At 31.1% G+C, this 23158-nt stretch overlaps 2 protein-coding genes and 1 pseudogene across 2 annotated transcripts; 2 read left to right on the top strand and 1 right to left on the bottom strand.

Moving 5' to 3' along the window:
• Positions 1 to 2848: 2848 nt before the first annotated feature.
• Positions 2849 to 4511, top strand: LOC142538862 (transcription factor PRE5-like). The gene is made up of 2 exons (XM_075644158.1): positions 2849 to 3182; positions 4160 to 4511. The coding sequence occupies exons 1-2, from the start codon at positions 3048 to 3050 to the stop codon at positions 4307 to 4309; spliced, it is 285 nt and encodes a 94-aa protein (XP_075500273.1). The 5' UTR covers positions 2849 to 3047; the 3' UTR covers positions 4310 to 4511.
• Positions 4512 to 7814: 3303 nt separating this feature from the next.
• On the bottom strand, positions 7815 to 9779 carry LOC142539541 (uncharacterized protein At3g28850-like; annotated as a pseudogene).
• Positions 9780 to 19522: 9743 nt separating this feature from the next.
• On the top strand, positions 19523 to 20952 carry LOC142538863 (homeobox-leucine zipper protein ATHB-13-like). Its single transcript, XM_075644159.1, has 3 exons — positions 19523 to 19706; positions 19779 to 20152; positions 20686 to 20952. The coding sequence occupies exons 1-3, from the start codon at positions 19634 to 19636 to the stop codon at positions 20761 to 20763; spliced, it is 525 nt and encodes a 174-aa protein (XP_075500274.1). The 5' UTR covers positions 19523 to 19633; the 3' UTR covers positions 20764 to 20952.
• Positions 20953 to 23158: the final 2206 nt, after the last annotated feature.

The raw sequence follows: 23158 nt of genomic DNA on the forward strand, positions 1-23158 counted from the left end.
ATTGTCGCGAAACTTGCATACAATCTTAATCACACATACATACACACACACAGATGTATATATATATATATATAGACCTATATATATATACACACGTCGTATGCACGTATAAATAATTGTGACACACAAACAAAGATATATATGTATGACTAGGTCTAATATAGATGATCTTGCCATCCGTAAAACAGAATACTCTGGTTCATATGTGCAGTGAAAAATAATATTTTTTAATAAGTCGTGTTAGGATTGAATAATCGTGTAATAAAATTATTATGTGAGATGGTTTCGTGAGATTTTTGTGTATATTATATATCATATTACTTTGACTGGATTATTCGTAACTGCATATTTACAATAAAGACGTGGTGATCAGTTGGACTTTTGATTTATTAACCTTTCTTTTTTTTTTTATTGACATCCTCCTTTCTTTAATTCACAAGGGGTCAAATTTGAATTACTGTGCAAGTGATTGAATCGATTTCAGTCTAATTCGATCTATGAAGAAAAAATAACGCTATGTAGGATTTGAACCTATGATTTCGGGTGAGATTTTTGTGTATATTATATAAGGAGGAGGTTTCAATGTATGGGTAGAACTAGTGACACATTCTCCTACTTTTATTTACAATTTAATTATTCTGGATATGACTTAATAATATTTTTCTTGTATTTCAAAAAATAAATTAAAAATAACTATACTACACTCCGGAATACAAGAGGCCTTTTCCAACAGGTTAAAAAAAGGCGTTTTCTTTTGTTTACATTTTTTTATTTTTTATATTATTGATTGTATTAATTATCATTAGATATAATTTCATGAATATTGAAAACGTTGTTTGTCATGAAAGTACTCAATAGGTGGAGATCGTGTGAAAAATGTAGGTGTTGTGTGCAGTATTATACTACATTAATATAACATGCATTATAATAATATAATTTATCAAACGATTAAATTTTGATGAATAAAATTAGAAATAATTTATCATGCACATAGCAAAAAAATCACAAGAAAAACTTGGTAGTTTAAAAATCTATAGTATTGAACAAAGAAAAGTTAACTCCCTTGACAAAATGAGGGAGCAAAATATATCCAAAATATTTATCAAATCAATAACCAAAACTACGGATGCAAAATTTGTGAAATCAAAATTCTATTTGATGAACAACAGTCTGATCTTAATTAGTGACAAACGTTTAACTTCTGCAGAGCCTTCAGTTCGAAATATGGGAATTCTGCATGGTGATTCCAATGGCAAAATCAAAGTTTAAATATAATATATAAATGTTTACTGTCATGTAACCAGGTGAGCAAAATTAGGGAAATTAAAGGTATGCCGAAAGCATGCATGGTCTAACCATTAGACCATGCATGCTTTCCGCATACTTATATATATATATATGGATGGACTCAACTATCTCTGGAAATAAAGGACATGTCCATCAAGGGTCCATGTATTCTCTTATAAAAACCAGGTTTGAGTGTTCAGTTGATTCATTCAATATATTATCAATATACGTGGGATCATGTCAGGACATCGACGGAAATTAGCAATATATATATTGAAACCAAAAGTTGACTAATTGCAGATGAAAAACCTAAAAAAAAAAACAACTAACATGATGAATTTTGTCTAATAATAATAATAATTGTCACGAGAAAATTCAGATTGTTAGTGAGTGTGGAATGATCACATGGTGTTGTATATCGAGACAGGCACACGAAGGCCCACATTGTTAGCACCACAGCAAGCACGATACATATGCTCAACTGAAACCACGAGCATGTCAAGCAGTGAAAAATGGAAGACAAGAGGAATAAAAAAACTATATTTTATGGCAAGAAGTACTGAGACACGTTACTTTCTGTGTCAAATTTGTCGACCATGTTCCATTTGATCTGGATGGCTAGGTAAGTCGTAATAAAAGAACGTCATATCTTAACAAACAAAACTGTCTCTGTTGGAGACATGACTTACCAACAACAAGAAAATGATAAGATCGATTTAATAAGTTAGTGAGGCACGTCAGTCTCCAAACTCATGAGCTTAGCAATCCGATCTCATTGACACACAATTAAGTTGGTGCAATAGCTCATGTCCACCGTTCGTTTAGCATTTGTGTCATGCTCCGAGCCCGGGCCCGCAGCTGCGTGACTGCACAATGGGCGCCTATAGCAGCTACTTTGTATTCGTACTCGCTTTACGAATATGATTAACTCAAGTTACTATAAAAGTCCATTGTAACTCATTATAAACTCATTTTAAATCTTTAGTTTTCAAGGTGTGGAACAAATATATCATAATTTGATTTTACGCTCTCACAAATTTAAGAAAATAAAGTTGTTTTTTGACTAATAATTACTTTAGTCTGTGCTCTTGTAATATATAAACATTTGATCCTAACATACATTTTTCTAAAAAAAAAAAGTAGTAAAGCATGCATTCAGCCACAAGCTACACACAAAAACAACTATTATTTAGTAATTTTTTTAATACTCCATTGACATTAATAACTCACCAAGCAACAAGCAATTTCTACCCACACGTACGTAACTCAATTATTCTATGAAATTTATACCTCTTTACCAAACTCACCGAACTCCTAGAGTTTAGAGCCCATTAATTTAATAATTTTTTAAGATTATTTTTCTCTCAATATTCAAAATTAGGAAAAAAAATTAATTTTTTTTTTACCATATAGTTCTTCCTCCCAATGCACTTGTCTTTTTCACAACCAACATCAACATCTTAATTTATTGCACTAATTAATCCCCCTTTTTTTCTTGATATCTCTTTCATTTATGGTCCTTTCCCACTTCGCAAACTCTTCCAATTTATACTTTTCTAACCCTCAAAATTGTATTATAAATACACTTGTCTTCTTCTTCTTCCTCCGGCCACCTCTTCCTTTTGATACACTAAATTTTCTTCTCTAAAAGGTTTCTTTTCTAGCTTTTCTTGCAATATTGTACCAACTTTTATTTAAACATTTATTTGATTCGAGAAATAAAGAATTAAGTTTGTGAAATTATTATAGTAATTTTAAGGATGTCTGGTAGGAGGTCAAGAACACAGTCAGCAGGGAGTTCCAGAATATCTGATGATCAGATCATTGAACTTGTCTCCAAATTGCACCAAATCCTTCCTGAGATTAATCGAAGCAATGGTCGTCGATCCAACAAGGTACGTACATCCAACATATATGTATGTGTATATATATATATATATATATATATATATATATATATATATATGTTCGCATGTATATATATTCATGATGTTATTAGGTTATACAAAAAAAAAAGCTCACATTTATAGTTCTTCAATGTATATAATGAAAATTTTACCGGAGTTGCTTGTGAATTTATTTTTAAAATTTAAATGAATTTTTTGTTTGTTTTTTTTTTTCTTAATAAAACTGGGAAAACCATTTTAATTTTGGATAAATGCAATTCCAAGTCCATGCAACCGTGTTAGAATTTTTTTAAAAAAAAATTAGCACATGCAACTATATATTTAGTTATTCCACTTATTTTGACATAAATGAGACTTGTTTTTAATAATATCATAAAATTTGAAGAAACTTTTAGGGAACACTTCATAAATTATACCTGTCGAACTATTTACCCAAGTAAGGTTTGGACTGTGGAAGTCAAAGTTCATTAAATTTTCTTTCTTTGTAGGGAAAAAAATGTTTGCATCAATTCTTTGAGATTAAAGACATTTATATATAAAGATTAATTTAATCTCAAAGAATTGATGCAAACATTTTTTTCCCTACAAAGAAAGAAAAAAAATATATATATATATATGAGTATATCATGTCTCGATTAAGACAATCTCACCAGTACAAATTAATTTTAGAGTGTCTGAATTTTCCACTCATTAATGCCATAGTCCACATATCCACTGGGTAGTTCGCATTCGCTAAATCCGAGAAAAATCAAAAGAACCACAGAAACTTGTTATTTAAAATCATTACTCTGTCAAAATTCTCGTGAAACCGATTCATGTATCTTTATCGATTACATATATCGACCCAACTCATATCTATCATAAAAATTAATTTTTTTTTTCGTCGAATGTTAACTTGTACATAAATGATATACCAAATAAAGGGATTTCAATAATTAGTTATTTAATTATTTTTGATGAAGCAGACATCGGCAAACAAAGTTCTTCAAGAAACTTGCAACTACATAAGGAACTTGCACAGAGAGGTGGATAATTTGAGTGATAGGCTATCCCAGTTGCTGTCAACCATAGATGCTGAGAGTCCCGAGGCCGCAATTATTAGGACTTTGATTTAATCATGCAATATTATTAATAATTAATTATTATTAATCTTAGATTAAGCTTGATTGATTGTTAGTATGGGGCAGCTATATCTTATTGTATTAGGGGCCTCTGAATTAATAGGCCAATCACTCATCAGATCTGAGAATATTTAGGATAATGGACCTTATCAACTATTTTTTTTTTAAAAAAATATCCTCGAGTGTATTTGAAATACACTACCGACTGTCCGAGGAGGAGCTTGTGTCTGATTAGCTAGTTGACGAGGCAATAGTTTACCACGACGATGATCAGTAACTGGTCCGAGAGGATGATCAGCCACACTGGAACTGAGACACGGCCCAGACTCCTACGAGAGTCAGCATCTCATGCAGCTTAGATCTAGCTCAGCTTTATAGTTTCGTACTGACGGATGTTTTTTTTAAAAAAAATGATTGATTAGGATTATATAACAAATTGATCTGAGATATTTATTCATGAGTCGTTATCATATATGTGATGTAATTAAAAATTAAGTTGTTTATAATAAAAATGTGATTGTACTTTGCTAAGGCTGATCTTAAATGTGATTTTTGTATTAACTCAAGTTCAAATTGAATTTCAAATACCTTTTAAAATTCAAATCTATTATCCAAACACAACCTTGATCTCAAATTGAAAAAAAAAGTTTGATTTCGATAATAAATAGATTTGTGAAATGAAATTAAGGCGTATATTTTGAATAATTAAATATTCAAAAATCCAAATTATAATGGTAAAAAAAATTGAAATCCTAATAATTGTAAATTGAAAGTAATTCAAACAAAATTATTTATTTTATCGCTAAAAATTTGGTATGTCTTTCGGCGCAAATGATAAAATATTTAATATATATATATATATACACACACACACACACACACATAATAGATTTGGCCAATAACTAATATATCCATAAAGTGATCGATTCGTCCCAGACAGTCGGTGAGATTTCGAGTGTCCAAAAACTCTTGTGTGACGCGTCACTAGTCAATTTAGATATTTTATTTGGATCACACATAAAAAATATTATTATTTATTGTAAATATGAATAGAGTTGATTCATATCACAAATAAAGATATGTAAGATCGTCTCACAAGACACTTACTATTTTTGTGTGTCTTCGTATTCACACATTTCTTTTGAATAATATCAAATCCACGACTAACAAGCATAATACAAAAAGAAAATGTGTTTTAACTACCAAATTAAGTTTAATTACATATAGAAATCTGTTCTCTAAGTGGGGAAGAAAGGGACATCGCTTTATTGGTTTTAATTCTTGTCTTCGACAAAATAAGTATTAATAATTAATATCATTAATTATAGTTGATGGATTCACTAACTAATTTTCGATGTTTTAGGCAAAAGGGATTTATTAGAACAACGGGCACTTGCTGCTGAAATATATTCATTCTGTAAATTAATTTGCCATCATGAGTAAAATGTCATTTTTGTCTTGTTAACAACAATTTCTTAAAATCTTACCATCATTTCATTTTTTAAAATAGGGAAATGTGTTTTTTCATGAATGTTTAGTCTTTTTACGATTTTGGTATTCTATGTTGTCAAAATCATTTTAATTTGTTATTTTTTTCAATTTTGATATTTTTTACCTGACATTGACATGCATGAATGTCACATCAACATTCACCATGAAATATGAATAACATTTGTAAAAAATCGAAAGATACAAGAAAAAAAAACGAAAATTTGATAATACAATGGATGAATCATAAAATGACAAAATTACAATATCAAAAAGCCATTTTTCCCTGTTTTATATATATGTGTGTGTGTGTGTTTACATAAAGTGTCATGATGTGTGAGGGGTACTATGATTGCCTATGCAAGAAAAACAATTGAACAGTCGTGTTTGCACAATTATACGATTTAAAATATTTGATGTACACAGTTAACACCAGCTATAACATTTAGTAAAACAACAAACATTATTTTTTCATATAAACTTGCAACGCTAATACAATTTGAATAATTATCTAAACACGGTCATTTTTATTAGTGCATTTATGCATGCGTTGCGTGCTTAATACCGTTGGAATAATTGTCTGAAAATGATAATTTTTGTTATTTTTCAAATTAATTATTTTTCTTAACATAAAATTTTAAATTTTAGATAAACATGAGATAGGATTCATTGCAAGATTTAAAAAGAAAGTTATTTTAGTAAAATAAAAAAGTTATCTAATAAAGCGATATAATGAGATTATTAATGTAATTTTAAATAAAATTCAACTCAACTTCAATATATTGTGTGTGTAACGAGATTTGAAATTGGGCCAGGGTAAGTTGATGAAATATTCGGAGAAATTGAAATCATCTGTACTCTTGAGTCCTTCTAACTTTGTAATGGGCTTAACTTCAGCAATCCCATTCAGACCATTAGGTAGTCCATTTTCTCTGGGGCCCATTAATTAATTAAATAGTAAAATTCTTTTATTCATATGAATACAATATTGAAAACCATTAATTATTAATTGAATAAATAGTGGTAATTAATTATTAATAGAATTAAAATGGATAGATTTTAAGTTTGTTATAATATTTTTTCCCCTAAATATTATTAATATAAATTTCGAAAATAACTTAAGTGATTAACTAATTTTTAAATTTTTTTTTTTACATTTGAAACAATATATATATATATAAAATTTTGGTGGTCCACAGGTCCAACCTGAATTAGATTCGTCAGGTTCACGGGACGTGGCGGGTCAAATAGTTTGTGGGTGCAATGGTTGGACAAACTCGTCCCGAACACAGCCATGAAAAAGATGGCTGACTACGCCCCTGTTAATGCACGTTATGTTACTCGTTTGTTCGTGTTTTTTCAGGCAATTGGAGGTAGTCAGAATTGTCGGAATCCTGCCTACGTCCATCAAAATTACTCATACACGCGGAATTTAATATTCATGTCCACTAACACAGTGTAAGAATGATTAAAACCGACCTACGAATGTTATAAAATACATTCACAAAGTAATTCTCAGATTAATGTTGTCAACGTATTACATATCACCACTCTTTCATGCCCCCCTCTCTCTCTCTCTCCAACTTTGACGTGCTACGCAATATCTTCACGGGTTTCTTCGATATATTCTTAACTATACATATATATACACCTATACAAACATCATTGGGATAATATTTATCTATCGAATGTATAATTTCATCATATTCGATAGTAGGTTACTTCAGCGGTGCTCAATCAATATACTGATATGGTTTTGAGTTTTAGCAGCGTGCCAAGTTTATTCAATTGAGTGTGGTGTTGCTAATATGTTTTTTTTTGTGTTGATGAACGGATATATGGTTTTTATTCAAAAGATTTTGTTGTGAATGTCTCTTGGTTTTAAGTATTTTCTTTCTTCGTTTTTTTTTTTTTAAAAAATTCGGTTAATTCGATCGCGGAAAAAAAGATCGGAATTTTGATTTAGTCGGTTTTGATGAAAGAATATATCAGTCGGTTTGATGATCTGCCTAAAATAAATTGATTTATTCAGATTCAAAATGTCTTGGTACAAAAAACATGTCAAACAGTATAGCATCTTTAACGATGTTCTGCTATGAAGAAAACAAAGTATACATGGCATAACCTTTTTCTTACACACATTCCTCGGCAAAACCACCAATTTCTATACAAGAAAATCACAGCAAAAGAGGGACAATTTATATCTTTAAGAACATTGGAAACTCAATCACAACACATCGGACACCGTATAAGCCCATTTTCATTGCAATCGGGACATTTATGAAAACCACATTCCTGCTCGACTCCATCTTCGTCATCGTAGTATATTTTACAGCTCCCCGAACACGTCTCGCACGGTACAAATCTTACGTCTCCACAAGCTTCACAAATGTCACCACTCCCATTACCTCCTCCTCCATCATCTACCATTTCACAACATTCGAGTATCTTTTCGAGCTTCCCCTCCTCGTCCAACTGCCTTATTTCCTCAGCCCCACCGATATAATTTGTGCCGAACGAAAATTCTAGGCAGGCAACTCCCACCATATCTGTCTCCTAACAATTCTTTCAACTCCTCCTTGAACCCCGAATCCATGGATACGTCTCTATCATCAATCTTGACGCCTAATCCCTTTAAAATCATTCGAACATGACAGCAATCCTCGTATGTCTTTCTCACGCCTCTTAGGCTCGTAAAATACACAATCACCTTGTCTGTACCACGTTGCACGACCTTGTTACCCGAACCAAAGCTATTCGCGTTCTTCTCCTCTGATGCTTCCAATGCACAACCCAATGGGTGGAGGTAAAATGAATTGTCAGGTGGAAGCTGCTCTACTAGTGCCCTTCTGAATGAAGCAATCACTTCAGGATCAAATTCAGATACTATTGAAGCATAGTTCGAGTTCGAGTTCGAGTTTGAGTTCGAATTGGAATCACTATCGGCCAAATCTGACCACATTGGCTTAGGCGAAGCATCGCCTTTCTCCTTCACATTTTGAGTTGGTTGATCATAAATCGAAGATAAGCTAGAGTTGAACGGAAGGTGAAACGAAAAGCTACGAAATTTATTGGCCGACCTAAGAGGACTGTTGTCCTCAAGACCCTCCATCATTTCCCAAGCATTGATCATCTCCGGCTCACCAGGAGGAGTTCTAACCGGAGTTCTAGGGACGATTTTCGGGATTTTCCCGTCGATCATTTTGGACCAAGTCTTGGCCTCAATCATCCCCATTTCAAATTGCTCTCTGGTTGCCTTTTCTTTATTAATTCCTCCACTTTCATACACTGCCTTACCACCATCGATACTGTGATTCTGATCCAAAGAAACCTTGTTGTTGCCTTTATCTTCGATAATATGATTCTGAATCGACGGATCAAGCCTCAAGGAACCCAATGTGGATGAAGTAAGAGCCACCACATGGAGGCTATCCCCCGTCCTTCCAGGATGGCGGCGCGAGTGAATCGAGTAACTCCGCCTCTCGGGCGAATACGACGCCTTGCAATTGTGGCATACTTTTTCTTTGGACGAAGCACAACCCATTTTCCAGATTCAACGATCACTACCAAAGCCAGGTAAAACTTTTACGAAAAGTGAGCACACGCACACGACAGCAAATGTAAAGCACCTCGAGTGTCGGAGCAGAGAAGGAATTGGAGTGGACTAGCGGAACATTCTCAAATGAAAGAGCTTGTCAGCAAAATGGATTGCTTGGGGATTCCAAGATTTCAAAAATCCAGAAATCCAGTAATAGCTAAATAAATGGGAACAATTTGGGTCTGCTTCTCTAAAACAAAAGTATCACAAATAAAATAGTAATAAAGAGATAAAATAACTTAGACCAATTGACGAAGACAGAATTGGGTGTAGAATTATCTGCAAAACATGGCACTGAACGACGGATTCTTCGAAGAACACCAACTCGAAGCTCGTAAAATCATCTGTCAAATAAAGACACCAAAATCTGAACGTTTGGAGGAAACCGAAAACCCCTCGTTTATGAATGGAAATATGTTACGCTAGCCTTTTAATGGGAGTGTGAAAATGTATTATTAGAGTTAGTGTATGTATATCGAGAGTATTTCTCACCTTATTTTAATTTTATTACATCATATTCGTTCTTCATATTTTTATAAAATTTGACAAATGACTAACATTTGACTTCACGCCGGGGGCGAAATATTCTGTGAGATAAAATAATCCGTATTATTATTGTATGCGCAAAAAGTTAGGGACGGGAAGAAAAAGTTCGGCAATGCAGGAATTATTGCTTGAGTGGCTCAAACTCCGCACAAATGTATGCAGGAGTGCGCTCGCACGAACATAATGGCATATTCAAACTCCAAAACTAACATTTTTTTATTTGTTATAATATTATTGATAATAAATATGTGTTGCTTTCCTTTCAAAGAGAACATCTTCTAAAGTTTTAAAATCATAGCTACATCTGAATCTTTTAGGTTGCATTTGTAACGATGAATTATAAATATACTTTTGTAGTTGTAGAGAAATAAGATTGTAATTTCAAATTCATTTCTTGCATGTGAAACATGATAGATTTCAAATTCACCAGATAATGAATACATTTTAAATATGTTTTACTTTTTTGTAACTAATGTGTAAATAAGTAAGACATGAATTTAAGATTTCATCTATTATTTCATTGTAATAATAAAATATAATCGAATAACAAATACAACCTTAATGTATTCACATTTTTCTTGAACTAGTGAGGTTATAGACTTATAGTCATATAAAATCATATTTAAATACGAGTAGTAAATATTGAAATTGTTATTGGTCTTATATGCGGTGAAAAAGCATATAAAAACGCGTATTCGATCAAATGTGAAACGTGTTCCTTTGAATTTAACAAAATGTGTTACTCATTAATACCTTCTGCTCCAATAGATGACCTTAACTTCCCGCTGCAATAGATGAACATGTCTTTTCCTTACAATTAATTAATGTGTCCATTTGCCGACAAATGTTGGCATTTGTGTAAAGCTGAGTACCAATCATTGTCAAACGTGATCTTGTATGATATCGTAGTATACAAACATGGATGGATAATAAAAACATACGATAACGGGAAACGATTTGGTCGTATGCAGAAACGAATTGGTCGGGCCGATGATGAATATCCGTTAAACTTTAGAATCCAAATAAAACAGTAAATATGAGTTGATCAATAAAGACAAGCTCAATGAAAGAGGCGATTGGTATTGAAGATAATCGGTCTTAGTCAATATATGATGTCAATTTTCGTTAAAATTTAAAATATTTACGCTATGTAATATTGTTGTGATACGAGAAAATGATTACGATAAAAAATATAATATGTGAAGATCTTTTATGCTGAAAATACTTACGTCGGCAGTTCTTTTAACAATAAAGTGAAGTTTAATATGAAATGATATTTATGTTTTTGGGTTTTGTCTTTTTGGAGTGTGTTAGGTTAGTTGTGATGAGACACATGGTTCTTGGACATGATTGTAAAATATGACGATTTATATTTCGATAAAATGTGAAATTGGATATGATTGACAAAAATTTGTGTGAGACGATCTCACGAGATCGTATCTTATGAGACTTTCACAAGAGACCTACTCGATATGGTTTTGATTTTGATTTCGATTTCGGTTAGAACCTGTTTTTTGAACCAAAATACGTTGGTCCTAATTTGAAATAATTTTAATACATTAAACTAATTGTTCAATTATTAATGTGATTATGTCGTATTCTACTCATTATATTTTAATTTCGTATATATAAAAGTTAAATTAAAAATAAATAAAAACTTGCTCATGTTACCAACTCTATTCCCTCTGCGACATTTGTACTGACTGAGGCACAATTCCCGGGCTTGGAATTAGGGGTGTTCAAATTTCTGATAAAACCGAAAAAATCGAAAATCCAAATCGAAAAAACCGAACATCGAACCGAACCGAAAGTCGAATTTTATAATTCGAATATAAATGTTAAAACCGAAGTTTATTTGGTTCGATTTTGAATTATATATCTCAAAACCGAAAAAACCGAAAAAACAGAAATTTCATTAAATTAATAATTTTTTTTATATTTTTATTTATATTATATGTTTTTATATGATATTTAGTTAATGCAAAATTGAACAATTTTTAGTTGATTGTTGTTTGTTTAATTAATTTAGACTTTATATTTAAATATTTTACTAAAAAAACATATAGAAAGTTAACATATTATATTTTACAATATATTTATATTATTAATTTAAATAATTATACCAAAATCGAAATAACCGACCGAAATAACCGAACCGTTTTGGTAGAAAACCGAACCGAATAATTATATTTTTTAATATTTTTTTTTTCTATTTTTTGGTGTTCTATAATAATCTTTTGTAATTTTTAAATTAGATACGATACGAATATTTTGTGCTCACATAATGAGATCGAAATAAACACCTTTACATCCCTTAAATTTTATAATTAATAGTTTTTTTGCAAATATTGCGTGTAAAATAGGAAATATAATATTAACTTATATATTTTAATTATTATTTTTTATTTTTGCAAATATTGCGTGTAAAATAGGAAATATAAGTTATATTAACTTATATTAAGTCTTTTTTTATTTATTAAAATATCGTATTTTTTAAACTCTCTCTCCTATATTACAGGAGTAAAAGTTAATTTAAAAAAATCCATAATTTATAATTTTATTATATTTCTAGCTTTCATTATCTACAGAAAAGTAAAAAAAAAAAATCGATTATAAATAATAAATTATTTTTAAAAAAAAAGCATAATCAAAGGATTGTGTTGTTGGTGGTAATTAACAACTATACTATAGGACCGAGCGCTTGCCGTTTTACCAAAAACTATACAACGGTTCGATCGCTCTACTAAGTAAGGACAATTATTGTACCCAACATATACAGATTGATCAAATCATCCATCACTTTCATAGTATTAAGTTGCTTTAACTCAAATTTTTTTTAAAAAACATTAATAGGTCTATTGTGAGACGATATCACATATTTTTATCTAAGTGATAGACTCAACTATGTTCATATTTACAATAATAAGTAATATTTTTTTATATAAAAATAATATTTTTCATGAATGACCCAAATAGAATATATGTCTCACAAAAAATTGACTCATGAAATTATCTCACAAATTCTTTTTTGAAAAAACATTGATATGTACCAGAGTTTTTTAAATATGGAAAACAGAAAATAACTGAGTCATATGTTAGAGAAATACTACATTCAAAGCAAGTTTTTACGTGAAATTTAAAATAATATGTAAAATATTTAAGTTACATCAGTATTATTATTATCAATTGTAATTTTTAATAAAATTACTGTAAGGACCGTGTATCGTATTATCGTAAATCCTATGTTAATTATCGATAATTTATGAAATTGTCATGTGATTATGTATATGAGGTATATCATGACAATGGAAAATGAGAAAATAAGTGTTAATAAAGAAATATCGTACCAGATATTGACTAATTAACAGAATTGAAGTTGTAAGAGCTCGAGTGGAGAAGTCGGACGTCAATACAATACAAGACTAATATTTTGGACAGAACATCTCGGGCCCGAGCGGTAGAAGATGACCGCTCGAGCGCCAGTGCACCACAAGGTGAGTAATTGTACAGAACATGTGGCGCCCGAGCGGTAGAAAATGACCGCCCGAGCGCCAGTGTAGCACAAAATTTTGCTCGGACAGAACTTTCCGCGCCCGAGCGGTAGTTTTTAACCGCCCGAGCGCGGTGCAAGTGACACTCGGGGGCAGAACATCTCGCACTCGGGCGCGAGAATTTTATTGCCCGAGCGCGAGAGCGATGGGGATAAGAATCAGAATTTCATTTGCTCCTTTCTTCATTTCCTTATAACATTTTCGAGAAAGAGAAAAAATAAATCGATTTCTTTCGTCCGAATCGACTTCGAAACGTTGTCCAAACGCGAAACAAATTATAGATTCGGAATCTTCACGTCAAGAGCTTCCTTTTGAGGTAAATTTCTTCTAGTTTCAGCAGCTCTAAATATGAAAAGTGCTGGAATAGCATATATTTGTAGTCAAGATTCCTATATGTGGTAGAAGAACCGACAAGAAACTCATATTCAAAGTCGGAATTGAATTATGTTATGATTTCGATTTGATATGAATTTTCAAAGTTTCAAAAGATATTTGGAACTTATATTATTGATTTTGGATCATGTTGTTGATTGGAATGAATATGTTATTGATGTAGATAGATTATTATACTGATATCTTCAAGCTACATCAACTGGAACGAAGAATTGAGGTATGTTGCGACCGAGTAACATACGACAGGTATCTGTATTATATGATATATGTTTAATTGATTTGATTGAGAATATATGTCTATATGCCTTATTTGTTGAGTTTATGTGGCATACAGGACATTGTGATTTGAATATCGATGTATAAAATAAATGATTTTTTAACACACATCGTTTGATGCATATATCGATATATGACATGCACGTTGAGCTATGATCTTTGGATACCCTAATATGATTTGATTGGATTCTGGGGTTTGTGAAGACAATGCTATGTTAGGTATTACATGACCCTTAAAACATAGACATTTGTGGCCCCGACGATTGATTGAGATTTGGAGTTTGATGGCGCTTTGTCGACGCTATCATACGAGTATCCCTGATTGAGGCCGGTGTGCCAGCTCGAGCATTGATTTGATAGCGATTCGTTTGATTCTGACATGTGCTCAGTGGATGAGCATTTGACCTGATACCTCCACGACATACATGCATTGCATACCATATATCATTGTTTAGATACTTGTGGTATATATATGATGGTTGTTCCATACGGAGCTTTGCTCACCCCCAAGGGGGGCTGTTGTTGTCTTTGTGTGTGGACAATGACAGGTACTCCAGGATATCAGAAGGTCGGAGAAGATACTTCTGGAGGGAGTCACAGTTTGGGCTGAGGTTTTATGTTATGTTCCCAGTATATATATATGTATCTATATATCGGGGCATGTCCCGAGGATATGAGTTGTTTGTATATGATTGGTTTTGATTATGTGTGGGCGAGTTTTATGATATGAGATAAAATACTATTTTTAGTATTCAAATTATAGAAGAAATATTTTGGGCTCATTGTAAAGAAAATTTAGACTCGTTTTCCGCTGTAATTAATTAACCCTAATCAGATTGTGTTGTAATAACGATTAGGAGCTAAGAGCCCCACAATTACGAACACACCATCCTCCACCATCGTGCATTCATCACTCACTAGTTAATTAGTCACTCCAATAATTAAAGTAATTGGTCGTTTTGATTTATAAGCCTTGAATATGTATCACATGCCCATAATCCTTGCATGAATCCAAAAAAAAAAAAAAAAAATTATGGGTTAATTCACTCCCTTGAATCGTTCCCTTTATCCATTTAACTCTTTATACTCCAGTTATTCTCCAATCATGTAGATATACGCTACTGAAATTTGACACGCAATAATGGTCTATAAGAGCGATTTACAATAGCATTTTAGGTATTACACGATTAAAAAAGATTTGAATTGCAAATGTAATGTAATCATCAGGTCATAGTTTTTGATAAAATGATAAATATTTAAGTTTATATAATTGACATAAAAGTTAATGTCACTTGTTCGATTTTTATGAACCGCAAAGTGTAATTATTCAGAGTGAATTTTTTAGAAGCAATAATATTTCCTATTAGAATATTGGCTGAGATGTGATGCTCGGATTGATTTACGATTTAAATATTCAAGTTGTACTATTATCATTATATATAGTTTTTTTTAATATAAAATATCAAATGTTCGATTGTACGATTGATATCAGAACAATCGGCACGTATTTCATTCACATGGATTGCGTGAAGTACAGTTATTATGAGAGTGAGTTTTGGAGAACAACAATTGTTCTACAAGTAGAGCAATTGAAATGTGATTTTCGAACGATTGTATAATTTATAAATGTTGAGTTGCATCATTATTTCAAACTATAACTTTTTTTTTAGTTGCGATCGTTGCAAGTTCTATAGATTGCAAGGAGCACATTTTTTTAAGAATGATGATTTGAGTGCAATGATTATGTCATACTAGAAGAACGATCGACATGTGACACATGAACTGATGTATAATTTAAAAATATTAGAGTTACACTATCATCATACATACATATTTTAGTAACATAATTCAAATTGATTATTTTTCTTTGAAAAATATTAAATAGCTAATTAATTTATACATATATAAACGTATAAATTGATGCATTCAATAAATTGTTTTTATAAACATTCATGGCTATTCACACGATATAACCTCATCAGCCTATTGAACCCCAATTTAAGGCCATGTCACTATCTCGTAGTTTATTAATTATTTTCTTGTATAGCCTTCAAAGCTGTAGATATACGTAATTTTCCGTAATAATTAATTTTATTTTTAGTAATTATATTTTTCTCATCGATTTCATAACATTTACCAAGCATTTAAGTCCCATGTGTGAGGAGGTGAATACTCACTTTTATTTTCATATTAAATCACCCGTTTAATTTTTATTCCTCCTAAAGAAACACCACACTTAAACAATATTTTTTAAAACATAACTATATATCTTTCTATTATTAAGCTTGTAAAGAGAGCGTAAGATCGTGCATTTATCGTTTTACCAAAAGATATAATTGATAGTCATGATGCAAGTCAAATCTTTTAAATTGCATTGTAGTAAAAACGTTATGGTTCGATCGCTCTACCTAGCATGGACAATTATTGCACATCAACAATCTCATTCTGAATAATTGCACGACTTGCAATCAATGAGAATTGAACATATGACATTGACTCTGGTACCAATTGTAGGATCGAATTTTTACTGTTTTACCAAAAGGTATATCATTTGGTAATTGTGAAACTCAAATTTTTTAAACTGCATAGTAGTTTAAACGCAATTGTTCGACTGTTCTACCAAATAAGGACAATTATTGCACATCATTATACATAATTAATGTCACATGATATACTGGGCTAAATGCACACACAAAATAATTAAACATGATGATATATGCCTTAGATATATATCAAAATCGAATTGACACATACTGCACATCTAAATATATTGGTTGCGAATTCTCGCTCATTAAAAAATATAATTGTCACTGAATTAAATGATTTACACATACTAAAATAAAATAAAATTCGTTCACAAAGTGCGAAAATAATTTATAGTAAATATATGTTGCAGGAGAACCAGAATACGACGAGAAAACATTTAACTGAGGATGCAAGTTTTAGGATTTTTAGGTTGTAAATCAAATATAATTAAAAAAAAATTAATGATTTTATTATATATGAGGATATATACAGTTTGTCACTGCGGGCTAATATACAAAGAGAGAAAATCGTGGCCAATCAGAAAATTATTTATTCACTTTCTTAATTACAAAACAATATGTATTTTTCCAACCATAATTCTGAAAATTCAAAGAAATATTTTTTATGAATAACTCGACGAGCATATTATTATAATATATGATATCACAAATTTTTTATTCAACTTTTTTTCCAAAAAAGTAAACTTTTTGAAATGAAAATACCAGCAGAATTTCATTTTTAATTTAAATTAGTTCATAAACACCCTTACATGCAGGAACAAAGATTTAATCACATAACGTTCCATGAACTTAAATTCAACCCTTCCTGCAATGGCTAATCTATTTGGATGGAGAGTAGGTATCTTGTGAGACGGTCTCACAAATCTTTATATGTGAGACATGTCAACCATACCGATATTCACAATAAAAAATAATACTCTTAGCACAAAAAGTAATACTTTTTATAGATGATCCAAATAAGAGATATGTCTCACAAAATACGACCCGTGAGACCGTTTCACACAAGTTTTTGTCTCGGATGGATCACAATCTTTATTTGTGTGTTTATCAATTATCAATTTATTCAAATGTATGTTAGTCCGTCATATGATTACAACCTTTTATGAATTCTTGATCTCGGTCCTTTATAATATAAATCGATAGCATATCCATGTTCATGATATCCGTAGAACAGTCAGCAATACATCGTTGACGATTTTTTTGTAATTTTTTTTTTTTTTTGTATACATATTATTTCTTCATAAAAATTTCTTCCTTGTAATGGGTATCCCTTGTGTTTTCATATAGCATTAACTTCCCTTTATCATATGAAAAGCTTGTTGCTCTTTATGGTGATCATGAGAGTCTTTTTTAGGTTATAACCAAAAACATATAGGCTGTTCGCTTTACAGGTCACGGATATCCAACTAATTGCAATAAAAACCCCATATTTTAGGTTTTGTGCCGACGAGGAATTTCAGTGAAATGACATTTACGCCCTTTATCGAATTATTATTTCTTTTTTTTTTAAATATAAACTTTTAAGTACAGATCACCTTTGTCGGAAACAATAATCATGCTTGCAAGAGAGCAAAACAAACGTGACGTTCAAGGATCTAAAAAGATCTGAGTTGAACTAATGATAATGAATTGTTTATATTTGATTTGAGTCGCACCATTTGCACTAGTGACAATAAATCATATCGATGATTTTCTTGTATTCTTCGTATATTTTAAATAATAAGAATATTTAATTAATTGATTTCGAAACCCTTCTGAAAACTAGTTTTGAACTAAATTTAGAATCCTGATCAAAGTCTTCTCTCACTCTCTGTGGTCCAAGCCCTTTCTAGTTGGACTTCATTATATGCAAAAAAAATCGAAACATATATGTGAGGCCCAGTTTACAATATCCAACTTTTTAAATATAATTTTTGGCCAGATAAAAATGGGTTATACGCCTCCGTGTTGGATTTGATACTCTACGATGCACAGTACAAAAGTTTGTATGAGACGGTCTCATAGGTCGTATTTGTGAGATGAATATCTTATTTGGGTCATCTATAAAAAAATATTACTTTTTATGCTAAGAGTATTACTTTTTATTGTGAATATCGGTAGGATTGACCCGTTTCACAGATAAAGATTCGTGAGACCGTCTCACAAGAGACCTACTCCAGTGCACAACATGATATATATATATATATATATATATATATATATATTGTAAAATCGTTAGATCACGTGAACGTTACATGATATTCAATTGATTCAGCAGTGGTGACGTGAACAATGCTAGATCCAAATCGCTACGAGTAAGGTTTAAAAATATTAAATTTAAGATTTTTTTTAAAAAAACTACTTTTTCAAAAATAAAAAATAAACAAATCGAAAAAACGGCATAGCCTATTTGACTAATTCTCGACATGTTTTGACCACCAAAACAATTTTCGAGGGTGTTTCGGATCGGACCAATGATTGGTTTCTAGTCGAACCGATCAGTCCAATCCGATTTTGAAAACTAAACCTATTTAATTAATAAGTTTTGGATTATGCTTTTAAAATATGAAAAATAAAGCTTTTGATCACTGATCCCATTTCAAGTTTTAGTTCACTAACTCATCGAATTTTGGAAATCAATATTTTTTTGCACCATGTCACACTCCAACAACAACCAATAAAAAAACAAAAATGGAAATGAAAACTCAACTTTCACAAATTAAATAAAGAAAATAAAATCATGACAACTGTTTAGAAATTTGACCAACCGCAGATCTCTCTCCCCTTGGGTCTCAAGCTTATGTCATCGCTTCTTTTTCCATCCATCTCTATAATTTCTTCTCAAAATCCCGTGTGTGCATTCTGAACCATACTCATTTCCTCGTAATTCAAGAAAACTTGTACTAAATTCCTATGTTCCAGCATTCATAAGAATTCATCTATGTTCAGAAATCCCGAAGCTGGCGGTTATTTGCCCTCAGCTTCATCCCGTGCTCCACAAGAAAGCTTCCATGGTAGTTATCACATCTTAATTACTTTCTTAAAAAAGAACAACGTTTTGAATTCTCGAGAATAATGAGTTTCAGGTATACCCCAGTTCTTCATGGGGAGATTCTCCGGGCTGGATGGCGGCGATGAGGTTTTGCATCCCGACGACGGCATGTCGGACGACGGGTCACGGATTCTGGGAGAGAAGAAGAGGAGGCTGAACCTGGAACAGGTGAAGGCCTTGGAGAAGTGCTTTGAATTAGGGAATAAACTGGCGCCCGAAAGGAAAATGCGGTTGGCTCGGGCATTGGGCCTGCAACCCAGGCAGGTTGCGATATGGTTCCAGAACAGAAGGGCCCGTTTGAAGACTAAGCAATTGGAGAAGGACTATGATGTCTTGAAGAGACAATTCGAAGCACTCCAATCGGATAACAATGCTCTCAAGTCTCAAAACAAGAAACTTCAATTACAGGTTCAATAACTTTCACAATTAAAATGTTATCAAGAGAAAATAGTCCTATTTTGTCGTCTTGTAATTTGTCCAAGTTTGATATTAGTTCTATAACTTTGTTTTTTATTAGTTTTTAATGCATAATGTTGATGTGTTGTCGGATGGAGGAGTAATTTTCTGGTGTTACGTCAGTATTTCCGACATTGTAACACTCAGACGAAAAAACCAAAAAAAAAATTTAATTACATGACTTCTAAGACCCATTGACGTCGTCAATTTTCCATGTTAATAATTATATTACTAATCAAGGTAATTAAACCATGTTATATATATTAGGTTTCGTTTGGATTGATAGATTATAAAAAATCTAATGTTGATTATATAGAAGCATTTGAAATTCATTCTACGTAACAATTGTGTAAATAAATAAGTTATTTAAGATTTGATCTATTATTTCATTATTAACAATAAAATTATAATCGAAATTCATGGACTTCTAAATTATCGATCCGAATACAACCTTAGTTTATTTAGTTGTTACTGTTTTATTGCAGTTATTAGCCTTGAAAAGCAAAGGACCCCGTGCTGTCTCAACTGCCATTAATTTGAACAAAGAATTCGAAGCCTGTTGAAGCAATGGAAGTGCCAACAACCTCGACTCAACATTGACAGACACCAAATTTTATGTCAGCAGCAGCAACAACAACAAAAACATCGTCATTTTCCCATCCCTGACAGAGATTTCATCATCGAATCTACCGGATCACTTTCAAAATCAGAAGTTAAACGATGATCATCACCCCCCTTCATCGAACCACCAAATCTTCAACATGTTCGGAAATGTCGATGAAAACCAAGACTTTTGGCCGTGGCACGAACAACAGAATTATCGTTAATTTTTCTTGATCATGTGCAGGATATGTTGCTGCGCCATGTGAATGTCAGAAGTCAAAATTGCAAAAGTTTTATAATTTCGCACCTTTTTTTCCTTTTCTCGCTTTCTTGTTACAATATACATAAATATATATATAAATATAATCTGATCACTGTGTCATATCATGACCATTTTGCATAAATATCATGACCATTTTGCATATCACTGTGTCATATCATGACCATTTTACAATATACATAAATATATATATAAATATAATCTGATGTATATAATAATGCGATCCATTTTGCATGCAAAATATAAAATAGAAATCTGTCATACATCAGTAGGGTTGATACTGATCTGTCATGGCCATAATCTGCATTGAAAAAAAAAAGATCCTTCCTTCTCCACGTTTAACTTTGAAATTGTCGAATTCTTGCTAGCTAGCTGTTGGTATTTTATTCTGTATACGAAAAGGGTCACGATTTTTTTAAAAAAGAAACAAATTATTTTATTGGAATTTTCGGATTAATATGAAGAGGAAAAAGAGGAATTGAAATACAAATTCCGGTGGACGAAGCAACGGAGATGGGAAGGTGAAGAAACAGAATCAGACTTTTGCTTCGAGAAATTTGTCATTTTTTTTTTTCTGGGAAAAACATTATTTTAATCGCGTAATTTACAGTAATTGTTTTTTTGATCTGATCAGTTCACTATTTTATCAATTAACTTGTATTTTTTTTTCAATTTTAATTTTTTAACGGAGTGCTTACATCACATTGACGCGTCAACAATAATATCATCATGTCAACGATGTCCGAATTCACTTAATCATTTTTCATCATTATGTCAACGTTTTTAAGTGTCAATATCAATATTCCGATGAAAAAAGAACCAAAATTGAAAAAAAAATGTGAGTAGACTAAGGTTGTTAATCGATCAATAATATGACTAAAAATAAAAAAAATGTTTAAATTACATTATCAATTTCCTATATAATTAATTATATTTTTATCCAACTTAAAAATATATATATATATAAATATTAAAAACAACTCATACCTCTATAATCTAACCTCAATCCTCGTGTAATAAGTCAAAATTTTAATGAATAAAGTCTCAGGTGTAATAATAGTTCATGATGGGCAGAGCGATTGAATAATGACGTTTGTATTATTATGTAGTTTAAAATATTTGAATTGTATCATTATCACCAATTACAGCTTTGGGTAAAGTGGCATACGTTCCTCGCTAACCTAGTTACCATTTTTATATTATTTGAAGTGAATATGAGGAAAATGAGGATGATTTAATGTCTGCCAAGTTGAGATGTGAATTTTCTAGTCAATTAAATATAATCGAGTATGAGGTCTGATAAGAACTTAATCCCGAAAAGATTAAATGAGAAATTATCGATTAGAAAAAACGGGGATGGGAATACAAGTTCCAAATTCTTTAGAATTCAAAGTGGACCCAATCGATGGTTCATGTTTGAGAATTATTTATTTTTAAAATATAATTAAATATATTTTTATATTTAAATAAGTTTTGAAACAATTATTTATCTTTATTTAATTTGATTTAAGAGTTTTATGTTTTTTTATATAAGAACTATTTTTATTTTTATTTTAATATTCTAATATTTATTTTTCTATTATTTTAATTTTCTTGAGCTTTTATAGTTTGATGATGGTGATTATAATTTTGTATAAAAAATAATTAATAAAGTCTCTAAATGAATGGCAATCCGGTGAATGCGTTGGGTGTGCATTAATGAGTATTTTTGTATATAATATAAAAATTCTGAGTCAATAATTTATGCGTGAAAACTAGAGAGACTATATTACAATTAAAAAAGTTGAAGATTTTTTTACAAATTGTTTTGATAATCAAAAAGAAAAATTATTCTAGTCGAATAATTTAATATATTTTTAAAATTTATGGTGTTCGATGATAACTTTTAGATTATGAGTTATCTGGTATTTTAATTGGATAAAATTGTAACAATTTTCTTAAATTTGGATAAAATTATATAGTTTTGTATCTTTCGTGAATTTACCATAATCGATTTTTTTTTTTTCAATTTCAAATTATGGAGATGGATAATTTTGGCCACTGAAAAAGTATCATTCCATTCCATGATTGATGAT

This window comes from Primulina tabacum, chromosome 3, assembly GCF_025594145.1.
Source record: "Primulina tabacum isolate GXHZ01 chromosome 3, ASM2559414v2, whole genome shotgun sequence".
Classification (NCBI taxonomy): domain Eukaryota; kingdom Viridiplantae; phylum Streptophyta; class Magnoliopsida; order Lamiales; family Gesneriaceae; genus Primulina; species Primulina tabacum.